The following is a 16,470-nucleotide window of genomic DNA, read 5'->3' on the forward strand; positions in this document are numbered from 1 at the left end:
AACGAGATTTATTTTCGTTATCCTCTTTGCCATCGAAATTGGCGCAATCGCCGCAAAACAATTGCGACGACGACGACGGCGGCGGCGACGACGACGACGACGACGAAAGCAACTGCTAGTCCGTCGATAGTCGAACAAAAAGCAACATTAACAACATAACCGTGGCTATTGTCGGTCTTTTTTTGAGATGCTAACTCGTCGTGATTAGCGTAAGAGGCAAAATTCAATGAAGAATTTTCAGTGAAGTCGATGCGACAGTGGTACGCGCGCTGCTGTAATAGGTGGTGCCGATGGTGGCGATGGTGATGGGTGCTGGCGGTGATCGGAGCGGCGGAGTAGAAGAAGAAGCGGCATCGCATTTACCCCCTCCACCGTTTCTTCGCAGCGTCGCAGAAAAGGTCGCTAACAATGTCCGACTGGTCATAACCTTACATCCTCCTCCCCTCCTCCGCGCCCCCCGATCCTAATTCAACCCCGTCATCGCAGCAATAGCGATTTATCATTCGCCCACACACAGAGCGTTGGTGCACACGAACAAATGAGCTAAACTAGAGTTTGCCGCCACCGGGGCTCTACCGGGACACAGAGTCACCGCGCTCAGAAGGAGCGCCTGCTGCTGGCTGCTGCTGCTGCTGCTGCTGCTACTACTACTACTACTACTATTACTACTACTACTACTACTACTACTACTACTACTACTACTACTACTACTACTACTACTACTACTACTACTACTACTACTACTACTACTACTACTACTACTACTACTACTACTACTACTACTACTACTACTACTACTACTACTACTACTACTACTACTACTACTACTACTACTACTACTACTACTACTACTACTACTACTACTACTACTACTACTACTACTACTACTACTACTACTACTACTACTACTACTACTACTACTACTACTACTACTACTACTACTACTACTACTACTACTACTACCACCACCACCACTACTACTACTACTACTACTACTACTACTGCTGCTGCTGCTGCTGCTGTTGCTGCTGCTGCTGCTGCTACTGCTGCTGCTGCTGCTGCTGCTGCTGTGTGCTCTGCCAACGGCACGGCGCCGGCAGTTCAATTAAAGGAGCTGTCAGCGGTATTCTAAGTCGTTCAAAGTGGAGGGGATGACGGACCATCTACGCGCGGCTGTGTCGCGCAACAAAAAACGATTCATATATGATGGCTTTAACCTTGACTTGTCGTACATCGAGCCAAATATCGTTGCAATGGGATATCCTGCCAATAATTTCGAAGGTATCTACCGCAATCAAATGGAGCAGGTAGCCAAATTTCTCGATCAATTTCACAAGGATCACTACAAAATATATAATCTCTGCAAAGAGAGGAAAAGATGTCACTATCCGACGGACAAATTCAGCGGAGACGTACGTATCTATTTTATGTTCTTTTTTTATATAGTTACGCAACTCTAACTTCACTTAACAAATTCATTTCCTATATTCATAATTAGTAGAAAATCAAATCCGTTTTCTATAACACTGCGCTCTTTTTTGGTATAGACAGTAATATGAATAGGCATTGGCTACTGTTGACATGTCGAGCACAACTCAGTCTTACGTGGCGCGTTTATGAATGACGTCCAGATGGCACTTTCTATAATATAAAAGCGTCTTGCCGCTGAACCCTGGTGTGCTTGAAGTTGCCGTTGTGTCGAAGTTGTGCCGCTTACCGCGCACTGGGTAACGTGTTTTCCTGTTAGGAACACCTGGTTCTCTAGGTTCAAATCCAGGCGTAGACAAACTTCGTCAGCCGTTTGAAGGTCTAACGGCTCAAGTACTGTACGTAAAACATAAAACATGTATGGGTTGGTGTGAGATCTATAATATATAATGTAGTACGGAACACGATGCATCGCCCGCCTGTCAGGAAAGCAAATTGCCTGTCTGTGCTTTATCGATTGCTGGACGATGTATGAGGCACGTATGAGGTATGCCAAAGGTTATATAAAATACGTTAAGTATCTTGAGTTGACATCTTTAGTTTTTCGTTTGCTACGAGTGCTTACCACACGTCAACTTGAATATAAGACAATGGTTGAGTGCCAATATCGGCAGTCAGTGACGAGCGAGCAGCTTAGCTTAAATCTTTTAAAGATGCCCGGACAATTCGATTATCTGGGTTATGATAGTTAATAGTTAATTGACTAAACTGAATAACTCTGTTATCGCGCAAAGAGCGCGTGACTCAATTAGTTCATTTGGATGATGGATCTGATGATCGTATGTGATTGACTTCAGGTGTGTAATGCTTACTCTTTTGGGGATCACGAACCACCGCCAATCGACAAAATTGAGCCTTTCTGTCAAGACGTACATGAGTGGCTCTCTAGCCATGAGAAAAATATGGTCGCCATCCATTGTAAAGCTGGAAAAGGTAAGCGCGTTATAGGGTACTTCTTGCAGAAATTCGGATGAAGTTATTAGTTGTTCCATTGTCCTTTTATATTCGGCATGATACATTTTTTTATATAGTATGAAACCCATAACTAAATTCACCCAGTTGGAAAAAAAATACTGTCGTCTTGTCATAAAATGCTTATCGACAAATTATCCTTGCATGTTCCCAAATATTTTTTCAGGGCGTACAGGAGTGATGATATGTTGCTATCTTTTGCACTGCGGAAGATTTGCAACTGCCGAAGAGGCGTTAAATCACTATGCAGAAGAGCGAACTTCTGATGGAAAGGTACTCTTCTACTGCAGTTATATAACCGATTTATAAGATCATCTACTCCAACCAAAATGATCTAAAAATATAGGAACTTTGTCTCATGCTTTTGTCGCATACCATAACCATGGTCCATCGATAGAGAATGGTCTATATACAGGATCTTGGAACGATGCTGTTTCTAGAACTACCCAAAGAAATCTCATCGTATTTATACATCATTGTATCATTGAAATAGAGAGCGAGAGACCGACAGAGCTGTTGAGACTCTAACCTCTTCAAGTGTGCACGATAACCAAGTGTATGTTGTATCTGTATGTAGATTAATGATGACTAAATGTCATGTTATGACCGCACGTTCTAGGGCGTGACGATACCTTCACAACGACGCTACGTCGAATACTACGCTCGAATAAAGGCGTGCTCTCTCAAATGCAAGACCACTCGTTTAAGGTTACGAGCTGTCACCGTGGAAAATCTCCAAATAAACTCGAAAGGCTCGTCGATGGTCTTCTGTGTCTCTTGTGGAAGTGAGTACAATCCACTTAAGTGCAATAAACTTAAGAAGCGAAAAAAACTTTCTCTATATTAATTTGTACTTGTTTGTCCTTTTAGTTGCCGAATTTCACCGGCTACAAGCAATTAGCTAACGTTTTTAGAAGATATTTGGCTTAACACCTCAGCATATTCATTCAACGATGCGTCTATAGGCATGGGTTACGGATTCAGTGAGGTGGTTTAATTTTCCGTGAAGAAAGTTAAGCCACGCAAAAGTCAACATGTTTCATATAATTGTATGTACTGTTTATGTCTGTACTTAAGCAATGTTGGCTTTTGTTCATCGCTTTCCTTTGCTGATGGTCAAGTGATATATGTAAGGTTGGATCATAGGTTTTCGTGGTCTATTTCCTGAATAGAAAACCTCCCATTTGAAATTTGAGAAAGCAACATTGACGATGTTTGTCGTGTGTGACCTCGTGTTGTCATGGAGCAGGATGATCTGACCTCACCTGTCGAGTTTCTTCTCTGAAATAGCTTAGTTGACTGGATCCAAATAAATATGCCGTAGGAAGAACTTCCCAGCATATCAGGCTCTTGCAATTCCGCAAAGTGTAGCTTTTTTTTGGATAAAGATCTGATAGAATATTGAACCTCGGCGTATTTCCTAGAGTCACCCATTCAGTTTATATTGACATAGAGACACCAGTGACAATTTCGTCCAAAAATTGGCTATTGTAGTTGCGCGACGCTTGGTACCGCGCGGAATGCTGAATAAACGTTAAGTTGCAATTCCTAGATGGATTTAGAGAGTTCATGAGGTACCCAATATCTAAGTTTCTCTGTAAACCCAGGTGACTTGAGGCAGTTTCTCTCCTGAAGCCATCCAGTCCGATGTCTAACTCATATTGATATATGGACACCACTTCTCTTAATTGGTGATAATTCTGTACTCACGTTTCAGTGTATACACAGGATATTTTAAGCGGTTAAGATGGTTATGTGGCTGCAGCTCGTCTTTTCGGCTGACTAGAATTTAGACGGTCGGCAAGAGCAAGGGACATCCTTAGATATCGATAGATCTTGGATATCGTCGTCGAACGTGGCAAAGTATTCTTACGCAGTTCTTCAAAAGATAGTACCGTTACCGTACACAAGGACTATATTCTGGGCTGTTTCGGCAGAGTTTTGGTTTCGACGAAACATATAGCATAGAAAGTATCGAAGCTGTGCTTTTTTTTTTGTGCCTGCTACAATATCGTTGAAGCACGCTAATAGAAAATGAAAAGCGTTTTTCGAACGATACACAAGGAGCAGGTGATAAGTTAAGGGAATTGAGGAAAACGCGGCAATTTACTAGCCAACCTAATATCTCTACAAGCTTATTGCTATCATGCTATGGGGCTCATACGTTCGAAGTAAAAATATGAATATGGGCATGTTAGGCATTTATCACTGGTCTTTCAGTAGGGTAATTATTGAAACGACTTGGGAGAGTTGTAGCGTGTATGACGAGTAAGCCATAGCTGAGAATACTATTCGAGAGTGGCTTGCTTCATTCAAGAATAGCACCTTTGACCTGAAGAGCTGTCTCCACCAAGTTTCGAATGTGTCGAAAATCTTGTGTGTGCGCAACTTTTGGCGAAAAATAGGGTTACATCTCTTAACTAGAGGATGTTCATTGCATATTGAACAAATGCTTTGGGTACTTCCACTATTTCTTGATATTAGAAGAAGCATGCAGTAAAACAGAGGTCGAAAACGCTATGCATTGCCAGCCGACACATCTCTGTTTGAACCTACGAGAAAATTTCTAATCTGAGCGGAATGAAAGTAACGGAGCAAAGTAGCTTAGTAGTATATGATCGACCCAGTGCATCAGCGATGTGTTTTAGGTCTTAAACTGACGAACGACCATCGTTGTAGCTTCTTTGCTTCTAAAAGCACCCAACAGAGTCTTCGAAAGTTTCGCAGTTCTATGGAAAAAGTAGTCAACGTCCAATGGTTCATGCGGTCTAGGTGGTCATCATACGTTCATTTGAATGTGTTGTTATGGTATTTTTATAGAACGATGATTCAGTCATGCTAGTTCGAATCTCAGCGTTGAAAACAGTTAATGTCAGGAATTAAATACCAGGAGAATAAACACGAGGAAATATTACTGAAAAAGGAGCAAAAATTGGGTTTATGACTGCTCAGATTGTTACCATGCCGCTTCATAAACGTATTAGATAAAACATACTCATGTCCGGCAGGAGTCTCCGGTTACACGTTCTAGCAAAGCAATTTCTTGATGTTGAGTGATTCAGAAAATTCGTTCCCACAGAAGAAATAGCGCAAGAGTTAGTAAAAAAAAAAATAATAATAATAATAATAATTAATATAAGGTTTCATGCCACTTACTTCTGTAAGTACATATTGTAGAAAGTAACGAAGATAGTAATGCTTATCTAGCTAAGAGGAAGAGAAATAATCCGGAAGAATTTATTGTAGTGAAAGCAAAAACGTAGCTAGTGTAGTAAATGACCGGTGAGATTTCTATCAAAGCTTGACGATCTTCATACGTTTCTTCACTAGCTTCTTCTTGCTTTATTTCTAGATAGACGTCGTTGTCTGAGTTGCAATTTAACCAATAGAAGTAAATCGCACGGAATTCTACCTTTAAATGCGTAAAGTTTTGCTCAGTGTTGCACAGGGTTGCGTAACTGAGAGTCGTCCATTCTGTAGATCGTAGCATAATCTCAACACGAAACAGTAGAAGCACAGTGCCCAATTGTTATATACGCAAATAAAATGACAACGAAGCACAAATAATTAGCTAACACGGCAAGCAATGTTGTGCGTATTTTCAGATCGAAAAAAGTCGGTGATTATGGGTGAAACCCGGAACAGAGGTGCGCGCTGGCATTTTGAGATTCCTGAACCTATTGAGGTTTATGGTGATGTTAAAATCGAGTTCTGCCTAAACAAAATTCTTCCTGTCGTTAAGGTGAGAGAGAAATATTTATAGAAGCCGACGGCCGAGTCAACCGGCAACAAAATGTCAATTTCCAGTATTCAGTTTGTATATTCCAGAAAACTTCGTAAAAATAATACGTTGCCGCTCTAGTATATTAAAACAAGTTCTTTTCTATGGCAAATGTTGCGTCTTAGAGCAGATATATTTTCGACTTAATCCCGTAATATTTTGTTGACTATTTACAGGAAAAGATGTTCAGCATGTGCTTTAATACGTTCTTTATCAAGAACTATGATGGCGCTGACTCCAGAGGAACTATGGGATCCCCAGCGCCACCGCCAGGCCCCGGCGTTGACCAAGGAGGTTCCGCAGATTCAGCATCAGGCGGTCCTGCATCGGGCTCACAAACCGCGTCGATGTCGTTTTCAGATGGGCCAGTGTCTGCTCCGTTGGAAGAATCATGTGTCTCGCATGAAAATGGGCAGCAACAACGGCCGTATTCGGAACCTGCAGGCGAAGAGCAGACGGGCGGCGGTGGTTCTTGGTTAGAGGGCCACACGGGATCTGTCGTCAGCCTTGAGGGTCGTTACTTGGTATTATCACTCAATAAATATCAGCTCGACAAAGCGTGCAAGAACAGGGATTTTCCTGAGACGGCTGTGATACGTCTTACGTTCGACGCAAATATACGTGAGCCTTTGGAAAGTGGCAATGGAAATGGGGCCGAAAGCGTCACCGGAAGTGCGAGCGGCAGTGAAGAGCACAGAAGTGAAGAAGGTTCACCGGATGAAGACGAGAGCTCAGATGAAGAGGACGCTAGCTGCGTACGAATGTGAGACCCAGATAACAAGCATAGACCAATAGGAAAACAAATTCAAAGAATTAATTATAATGAAAGGATGATGATGGCGGTGATGCTAATGGTGTTGATCGTAACCAGCCTTTGTAAAAAACATTCTGATCGAACGTCTCCTTTACGGAACTTACCACCACAAATTGCAATTGGTGGATAAGGCCAGCTTTATTAGGTTCACTTATCATCCCTTCCCCTTCTGTCCCAAGTTTGATGGCCTACTTACTTCTGCCGAAACTATGTATTGGCTTATAGGAAGGTCAGCTTGAAACACTGACGACCAAACTAAAGAGATGTCTAATATAAATCTATTCAATATTATAGTAACAATAATCGATAATGAAGGACGACGTCTCGAGAAGAATAGGATTTCTGATGGTTTAGATATGCTATGTGTATATAGACTTCGATACAACTAGGCCGTTGATGTTGATCTCTGGGTAAATACGAATATAATAATTGTAGTTATTATTCCAAGAATGATATTATTATCATTATCACTAATCGATCACACCTATATTGATAAAACGGGATGAACACTCTATTTGACAAACTTTATTAAACTTATGAAAATATTTAGTGGTGGTGATGAAAACGATCAAGTTGGAATGGACGGCACATCCATGGTCATCATCACTGACACACTCAATTCATTCATTCATTCGTTGCAATCTTTAATTGTCATATATTTAGGAATATAATTAAAGGGATAATCGAACCGTGCGAGTCACCGAGGTCGGATCGATTGTCAATGAAGGTGTGTGAACGTATCTTTACGGTTTTATGCTCTTAAGAAGCGCGCGAGACGGCAGCGGTGACAAACAGATCGTCACTGAGATATCACTACGCGCGTACTAAGTGAGATGAAAAAAAATATTGAATGCGTGAATGAAAGTGAACGGAAAACAATAGCGCTTTTTTTCTGCTTTCACCCGAATGGAAAAAAAAAAAACTATGAAAACGAGTATTGGCGATGATTTGATGGTATCAAACCGAGCAGAATAGGCGAAGCTTTTTAAGGAAAGGACAAGGCGAAAATATTGAATAAAAAGGGCAGCAAACATGATTCGAGTGAACCGCTATTGCTCTACACGTACTATTGTCGCAGGGATCGGCACCGTTCTACTGCGGATCGAATAGACCGGACCATCAAGTCGATTATAAATAGGGAATCAACGGTCATCAAACAGATGACGAATGTCTCTGCCGGAGTACGCGCAACAAACATAAAGAGCCAGAGAGATAGGGTACCAATGTAAGAATGTATCTATGCGCACATGGAACTCTACTGTAATTAACTGTAATAACTGTATATTAGTTAGCAAATAGTGTTGTTGCAAAAGCGTTGCGAAAGGGCGCCTCCTAACGGAAGCGCGTCGTGTAGCAATCACGATCATATTATATGGAAATGCTATGTTGTGGTTGAGTCTTTTGTTGTGGCTGGAGGCGAAAACTGCTTTCACGAAGTTCAAATAGAGACAATGTCCCGCCTTCTTTAGCTGTTAGTCTACTGGCGGCTATTGATCGGGAAGTTTCATGGAAACGTTGTTGTGTTAATTAAAAAGGAAAGCAGAAACTAAACGAACGAGCGAATGAAGAACGCGTCGCGTGTAGAGCGACGGGAGTGGCAGGGAGAAAAAACAGGTTGAGTTCGTGGCAGGGTCGGCAGCTCAACGTGATGGGGAAACGGTTGGGCAATGAAACCCAAAAGCGGCTGTGATCCAGCGAATAACAATAACAACAACAATTGATTGTTGATCCCCAGAACTGAATGATGACTGCGCTATGATATTGATATGTGGTCGAGCTGCTGTAGCACGCACCGTTACGGCACACTGTTGTCGAGAATAGTTATAGGGATATAAAATAAAGTAGGGAAGCTAGAGGGGGGATGGTTACTTCAAGTGATAGTAGAGGAAGATGAGACGAAAAAGGCGAAGGAGAAGGAAAAAAGGAGGAGAACGCAGGAAGCCGCGGCACGAGTTCAGGAGAAAAGTGCGATACCCGCTGTAAATAGTCAGCGGAAAAAAGAGACATACATATAAATGGCAGCGAGTCCAGTGGTTATTGATGACAACAACATGACAAATAATTCTTTACAGTTCTGCTCAGCATGACGCGCTCCAGGAACAAACCCGAGACAACAAATGATCTATATATATATATATATACTTTAGAGTTTATGGCACAACGAAAAGTTCCAAGTATTCATTTTGATAGAAATTTCTCTGACTAAGAATGGGGAGCTATGTTTCAACTATTCATCAGAATATTCATCTGTTAGGCCGAAACACTTATTTGAATCATGTTAGATTATTTTACTACTTTATTCAATACCATATTTCATTCCTTCAGTGCACATGACGCAACAGAATTTTTGACGTATGTATTCCAGCAGTCATCAGGGGGTCGAGACAATTAACGTTCTGTCGTTAATCTTTTTTCGTGCACAACGACAATGTTCTAAAGGACAACAAGCACTTATTTCAGATAAAATAGCTTCATTTTTAGACACAAAGTCAACTAACAATATTGATCATTTTTCTATCAAGAAATTAGTTGTCCAGCTTCGTAATGTGTATCAATCATCAAGCTTTGATGAAGTGGACGCTTCTTCAATCGTCCTATTAAACTGTCAATTTGTAAACATCCGTTCCTAAGTCTTGTTGAGTGAAATAATCCTCATATAGTAACAGCTTATAATATAACCAACCAATACAAACAAGCAATAAGAATGATGAACGAAATAATAAGAACCGAAAAACAACTGAATATTGAGCAACAAAAATTACTGAGATTTTTATTTTCTATGGTGACAGACAAAAAGCAGAAGTGTTTTAACGAGAACTCTAGATCAACTCATTTTCTATGTAGGCAGCGATAGGAAACGTGTACCTCTGATTTACATTTGTATTTTGATTCATTTTACCGAAGGCTGTGAAAAACGGCATGTTAATATGATCTTAGTTTATACGAAGGTAATGAGACGATAAGTCCTCGCCAAAATAATTGCAATATGTATTTAAACACTAATGCACAATATGTTGGGTTGCAGTTAATAACTGTTTTTACGGGCGGATTAAATGACCGTAGGGCAACAGCATCTGGGCGTCATGACTTAAGTTTTCGGTGAAGTTCTGCACTGAATGGGTACCGATAGTTCCTGTTGTGCCATCGTCGATTGCGTGCAACGGAACCACAATCATTTCAATTTGCATTCTACTGCATATGCCTGTTTATCTTGTATTTACTCGCTTCTGTAGTTTTCCTATAATTATTAATCTGATTCGTTCGTTAATTATTTAGACATAAAACAGCCACTGGCTGCCTGCGCTATTTACTTCCACAGATTAATAAGAGCAATTGGATTTATTACTATTATTTCTACTGTTGCAAAAGATGTTCCTGTTATATTCTGCTTACCTCTTGGCGCTTAGTTCCTTTCGGTCTAAATTCCCGTCGATGCTTCAGTCGACAGGTCTTGACATGATGGACATGTCGCGTTTGCCACGTTCAGTAACGCCCCACTCACCTATCATGTGTCTCATTTTTTTTTTTCTATACAGCTGCAAAGCTGGAATATAAAAGCGTTTAGCAATTATTACGCCTTCCTCTTCCGATAAGTACATCGTACGTTAATCTATGTTTGCTTGTCTAGCTTATATTTAATACGAATGCCTGATGAAATATACAAATGTAAATGGACTCACGTGTCCGCCGGCCAATGTTGTACCGTCCAGAGTTATGACGCGGTCGAGCAGAGACGAGATCGAAGGGAAAAACGCGCGTTATAGAAGAGAACAGAGACAGCTAACTGCACTTACAACAACAGACAGCCGTGATGAGCCGAGATAAGTTCAAGTTCGCTTAACTTGACGGAAACGTGTGTTCTCCTGTGTGTATGCTGCGTGCGTTTTTCTATGAGAAAGATCCTTCAGTTTAGTTGTTTTTATTTCCTGTGGATAACGAAACCCGTTATTTCCTGTAGTGAGAAAGAGGAAAAATGTGAACGCAGCACAAGTGAATGTACGAGTGAGTGATATAGGTGAAAATATCGATGGTGAAGAAAGATTCATCAGAGCGTATACTTTTAAAAACAAAACTAGAGTAATAACTATGTTATTAACAATATTGCGTGCCGAGAAGGCAATGCGACTCTTATTAAGGCTGTCAAGACTGACCGCACGAAAAGTAACGTATTTGTATCTGTAAACATCCCCTTTCCTTTCTTAAGCCGTCCCAATGTTAGAGCTAGCAGCACACGTTGCGTTACTTTTTGAACATTCCCTGCAATTCGGTAAGCTGCTTTAAGCTGCGCTAGTTCTTGTACATTTTTTAGATGTAGATAAAGAACAAGAAAATTAATTTATGATAAGTGTATGATATCGATGGTGAGATCAACAGGGGTTATGGGTGCGAAAAAAACAGAAGAAACACCGAGACTATTGGGCAGGGTTGATGGATGAGAAATGACTGAAAATATTGTTTCTATCGACAAATAATTGCCGGTAATCTAGACATATGCGAGCTAAGAGAGAAGGAAGTGTGAGACCAAGAGCGGGATTCTTTGAGAAGAGTGCGTTGTTTCGCTTTGTATAACCTAGGTCCTGAAGAGTGAACAATTATACGGCATAGATTAAATGGAATGGAGATGTGGAAGGAAGGACGCGTAAAAAGAAGGTTAGATAAAGTAAGGGTGATGATGATGATGATGATTGTGAACAGCAACAGCGCTTGAAGTGGGGTGTGCTCGACTGTCACGCCTGCAAGAGAAAGAAAAGCAGAAATATATTCTTATAGACATAATTTTCTGCTGTTGGGCCATAACGATCCTATATAATAGCTTTTTATAAATTGAATAGTTAATATATACGTATTTTCCTGCATAGTTTCCCCTCTCGCCTTTCTATCCTCTAAATAAGTAACATCGATAATCTGTCCGACAATTACTTATATGGTTTAGTTCGTTCGGCGGATTTGTGCTGCTGTAGCATTAACGGTCCCCAAGAATATCAGAGTTTTGCCGAAGTGACACCAGTAACGCAGCATCGTTGAAAAATGACTAAACACGAATGACGGAAAGGGTTTGTAACATAACATAAAGCTAAATTACTCATTAAACAGAGTTGCCGAGTGAAATAGCTGCGGGTTGATTTATACCGAAAGCGCGATGTCACTCCTGCGCACTCTCCTGTGTGTCTTCGGACCGCGGTCGGAGCTGACGGTGGAAGTATTAGCGCAAAAAAATGACTCCATTGCATGACGATGGTGACAACAATCAGAACGCCAATAACATCCCCTGCATAACTTTATACATAATACCTGTCTCTCCGAATCAAAACAACTATCGTTTCTGGAGAGATAGAGATGTCAACAAGAAAAAAAGTTCTATTCACAGCGGTACGACCTATGCTTTCGTTCAATTATTGGGAATTATTTCATGTTCGACTCATGAAATAATTTCACCATCGGTGTATATCAGTAGGTGGAAATTTAATTAATGAACTGCCATTTTAAATAATAGTAATAATATATGAAAGGTTTAATGTGTTTCTGTCTCAAGTGGTTGTTCGTTCTTTTGCAAAATGAACTTGACATCTGAATGTTGTTAGCGTTAAATGAAGGATTAAGCTTGATCTTAAAGAGAAAATTCTAGGACAAACGTAAGAAACAATGCCGTCGGTCTCGAAGTGAAGGCACGCCGATACAAATACCTGGTCAAGCACAAGAGACTGTTTAATATCAATCAAGCAAATCTTCCTAATAACATGCCTATATTAATTCAATTTAGTAGTATCGGCATTGTATATACTGCGAAAATTGAAGTATTTGTGTTATATCTTACTTTAAAACAGTGTATTTTTCGCTAGAGATTATAATTCCATGGTTTATATTACATTAGCATAATATTGGCACCTCGTTGAGTGTCTCACGGATCATATTTCGTATTCGATGAGACTTGAAAAACAATGTAAACAGCTTGAAGGTACAACGATAAATACCTAGCAAGCATCGTATATTTAAGCAACTTTTTTTGTAAGTAACTGCTCGTCATTTGAGCCACGAATAACTAAATTGAAGTTTCCACACTTCCGGTGTATAGAGCTTCCTCTAAAAATGACCGACACCTATTTCCGCCACACTTACTGTATTCCAACGAGCTATACCGCACGGCCTTAAGCAAAACTTACTTAAACTTTAGTACTAATCAATTCCTCAGCGGCATGTTTTGTATAATTATTAGTTAGTGGAGTTATAAGTGTTTTTTTCTCCGCTGCTACATCGGTCGAGTCGAGTACGTTTCGTAGTATTGCCTGTCAGTATTACAAAACGTTAAACTGTCACCATAAATATTAAACAAACTGAAAAAATAGACTATGAATTTTCCATCTTATGTTGTAATTATTAAAAGAGTTCTACAAAATTGGAGAAGAACGAAAAGAAGTCAGCAAAAAAAACATAGTTGAAAGATAATGAGGGTATGGCTGGTCTTTAGAGAACGACAACAAACAATAACACACTTTTCGGCTTTTCACTTTTTTGTGTAGTAATTTTGAATGTAGCAAATTATACTGTAAAATTGCACGATACGGTCAAGCTAAATGGGAGAGTGGATATTCATGACTGCAATAGAAGCGATAAAAAGATACTTCGCTCTGCGGAACTATACAAGGAAAATCGCTTGTCCGTACGCTTACATAAAACAATTAAATGACTCCTCATTCAATTTGTACATTTTCAAGGCCAACAAATGCTCCGGACTTTGCATTCAGTACAGCCTCAGTTAAGTGTTGCTCCAGACGGCTGGCCACTGCTAGCACGTAGCTTCCTGTTTCGAACCTACGCAGAGAGTTCTCTTTCTATCTGATTGGCTGTATTGGCAAACACGCACATAAGAAGTGATTTGTGCGACAGGGACGTCCCCCCTGAGTTCAATTTTAGGCTTTAATCATATCGGATCTAAAGGCGGAGTGTGATAGTTTGGTTTGCACGAACGACGGAGACCACTGCGGCCAACTTCATAGTCGAGTTAAAAACGCCATTAATATGTGGAACTTTGACACTATTTGCTTAACTTCACCGACAGATTAACCTGTCCAGTCCTATTGCGTCAATCGTTTTATTTACCAACGATGGAAGGCGATATATAAGCCCCTCTCACGTTGACATCATGGTTTACCGCTCGCGACATCCAACACGTGTAGAATTGTATTTATTTACTATAATAACAGTAGCACACAAGAGCCCCTCGGTCGTTCATCGAGCCTTGATCTTTCGTTTCGTTGCGTTGCGTTCCTATTCTCAACTATAGATGTAGGGTCTTTGTGTGTGTGTGTGTTTGTATGTATAGCTTCAAACGTTCATGAACAAAACTTCTGAAATCGTCACCAAGGTGTTCTCCTTCTAATCGCGAAGTAACTGTGTTGATTGCTGGGCAGTTAACGCATTTTTTGCACAACCTCACTAACTAGTCTATAGAAATTGCAAAGGATTCTTTTTTCAAGGAGCAGGGCAGGTCTATTTACTTCGCCGTCTTACTTCGGACTGCTGTGTCTCTCCTTTTCTCTATGCTAGTGATTATTAGACGGTATGCGATGGACGTGGATGTGGCTAACAGAGCAATTGATTGTGCTATTTGTATAAATACTGCCATCAGTAAGAAGATGAGGCTTTGTAAATTGTGTTTGTACTAGCTGCATGAAATCAAGGCTATTAACGACTGGGACGCGTTTTAGAGTGCTAGATCGATGACCAGATTTAATGGTACCGGCAAGGAGTCCTAACGCCTAAAATGCATTATGCGTGGCAAGCCAATTCCCTGCAACTGGTGTATATCGATGATAGTTTCTAAACCGTGTCGGTTACCCTGGATAGAGGCACACACATAATGAAAATAACATGCATGCTTAGACGGCACTCTTCAGGATCGATGAATTAACATTAGCAGTTTCTGTCGTTTCGATCACTGGGCGATGTTCCTGGGATGACTGTCAGTCTTAGAAATTCGCCAAGCTATCCTATTAATTACTTTAGAAGCGAAAGTATACAAATTTCTAACATCTGAGGCGTGCTCCGTATTTGAGGGTCCTCTCTATTAAATGTTTACGCAACGGCTCGAAAGTGGCAATCAGAACACCAATCGGTCAAGCCTGCCGTATACTTGCCGGTATATCTAGGGCACGTTTAACTGACTCTGGCAAGTCTCACCGATAGTGAAACGTATATAAAAGAAAAATTGGTGCTGGCAAAAATGAGACCCCAAAGGAAAGTTACCATACGATTTTGCCAGAGCTAATTGGAGAACTTCAAACGTGCACTTATATATATGTGTGTGTCTAGATGGGGCCGCTGAACTCTGGTGTTTAACTCAGAGTAAATGCGGATGAGGAACTGCAACGCCACGATCTGACTCAACTCTTTATAAGTTGCTATCCCATATAGAAATGTATGAGGTGAAACCGAGGGCGGTGGAAGACAAAAATGATAAGCAAACAATGAAGGATGAAGTGAAAATGCATAGTCAGCTCAAAACAGAACAACAACCGAAATGTTAGAACAAGTTCTGATAATAATACCATGATAATAATAATAATAATAATAATAATGATAATAACAATCAACTGCCGCTTCACCGGTACGTGTGACCGCATCAAATGTATCTCTCGTACGAAGGCACTGGTTCAGAGCGAGACTGAACCGAACTATAAGGAGGGTCTTACATGAATATAATCATCATAATTAATTAGTAATCAACCATAATAGACTAACTATAGAATGGGGAAAAATGAGAGAGAAAGTAACGAGGCTCAGGTTGGTCATATATAAAAAGACGTATGAAAAGAAGAGCGAAGTAAGTTAAAATGTAAACGGGAGAGGATGTGCACTTTAATTTGGCGGTTGATGATCGTGACGCTGGTCGAACAAGACGCGCGGGAAGGGGAAAGGGGGTGGTGGGTGGTGTCAGAGAAAGCAGAGAAGAATCGCCGAAAAGAAGTGGAAAAAGTGCAGAGGAAAATGATAATTATTATCATGTAATGGATCATCGTAAATACTAGGATTAAACAATTTCCATCTTCGTGGACCTCTAGCGGGTTTTATGAATCTCGTTTACAGCCGCGGCGCATTGTTGTCGATCAACCGTTAGCTACCAACACGACTGTGGCACGCGCCATTCGCCTCTGTGTAATACTACCTGTAATATATATATATATATATATTGTACTAGCATAATAGTTAAAAATGAAAAGTCGACTAAAACAATTATTGTAACTATAAGGTTAATGGTGATGATAATAATTCTGGTTATAATAAGTAAATAAATAATTATTAAGACTGTAATTATTATTAAAACTAAATGAAGGTGGTTACTGTAGAAGGAGACTGCAAAAAGACGAAGGTCCCGCAAAACGTGTCAACCACAAACGAGTAACCAACAACAATGCAA

At 40.4% G+C, this 16,470-nt stretch overlaps 2 protein-coding genes and 1 long non-coding RNA gene across 6 annotated transcripts in view; 1 reads left to right on the forward strand and 2 right to left on the reverse strand.

The window, feature by feature from the left end:
• Positions 1 to 499: 499 nt before the first annotated feature.
• LOC147757759 (uncharacterized) lies at positions 500 to 1,099 on the reverse strand (the record flags this gene model as incomplete). Its single annotated transcript, XM_086979549.1, has 1 exon — positions 500 to 1,099. A coding segment is annotated over one exon (600 nt), but the record flags the coding sequence as incomplete, so codon positions are not given.
• Positions 998 to 8,568, forward strand: LOC111245665 (phosphatidylinositol 3,4,5-trisphosphate 3-phosphatase and dual-specificity protein phosphatase PTEN-like). Its single transcript, XM_022794310.2, has 6 exons — positions 998 to 1,412; positions 2,286 to 2,421; positions 2,627 to 2,733; positions 3,080 to 3,245; positions 6,066 to 6,202; positions 6,418 to 8,568. The coding sequence occupies exons 1-6, from the start codon at positions 1,152 to 1,154 to the stop codon at positions 7,006 to 7,008; spliced, it is 1,398 nt and encodes a 465-aa protein (XP_022650045.1). The 5' UTR covers positions 998 to 1,151; the 3' UTR covers positions 7,009 to 8,568.
• Positions 5,779 to 16,470, reverse strand: part of LOC147757760 (uncharacterized) — an 11,667-nt gene continuing 975 nt past the window's right edge. For 2 of the 4 annotated variants that reach the window (XR_015320612.1, XR_015320611.1), the window contains 2 exons: positions 10,736 to 16,218; positions 5,779 to 10,599 (listed from right to left, as the gene is read on the reverse strand). This is a non-coding gene — a long non-coding RNA (uncharacterized LOC147757760). Of the gene's footprint in view, positions 10,600 to 10,735; positions 16,458 to 16,470 lie in introns of those variants that run through there. The other 2 variants (XR_015320610.1, XR_015320609.1) reach the window with 2 other exon arrangements.

The sequence above is a fragment of the Varroa destructor genome, unplaced genomic scaffold (genome assembly GCF_002443255.2).
Source record: "Varroa destructor unplaced genomic scaffold, Vdes_3.0 BEIS01000002.1, whole genome shotgun sequence".
Lineage (NCBI taxonomy): Eukaryota > Metazoa > Arthropoda > Arachnida > Mesostigmata > Varroidae > Varroa > Varroa destructor.

What these genes read in the sequence shown, in the direction of transcription:
- LOC111245665 (XM_022794310.2), top strand. Translation starts at nt 1,152, where the DNA reads ATGACGGACCATCTACGCGCGGCTGTGTCGCGCAACAAAAAACGATTC. An exon ending in CGGACAAATTCAGCGGAGAC is followed by an intron (nt 1,413 to 2,285) that starts GTACGTATCTAT and finishes GATTGACTTCAG; the next exon opens with GTGTGTAATGCTTACTCTTT. An exon ending in AAATTCTTCCTGTCGTTAAG is followed by an intron (nt 6,203 to 6,417) that starts GTGAGAGAGAAA and finishes GACTATTTACAG; the next exon opens with GAAAAGATGTTCAGCATGTG.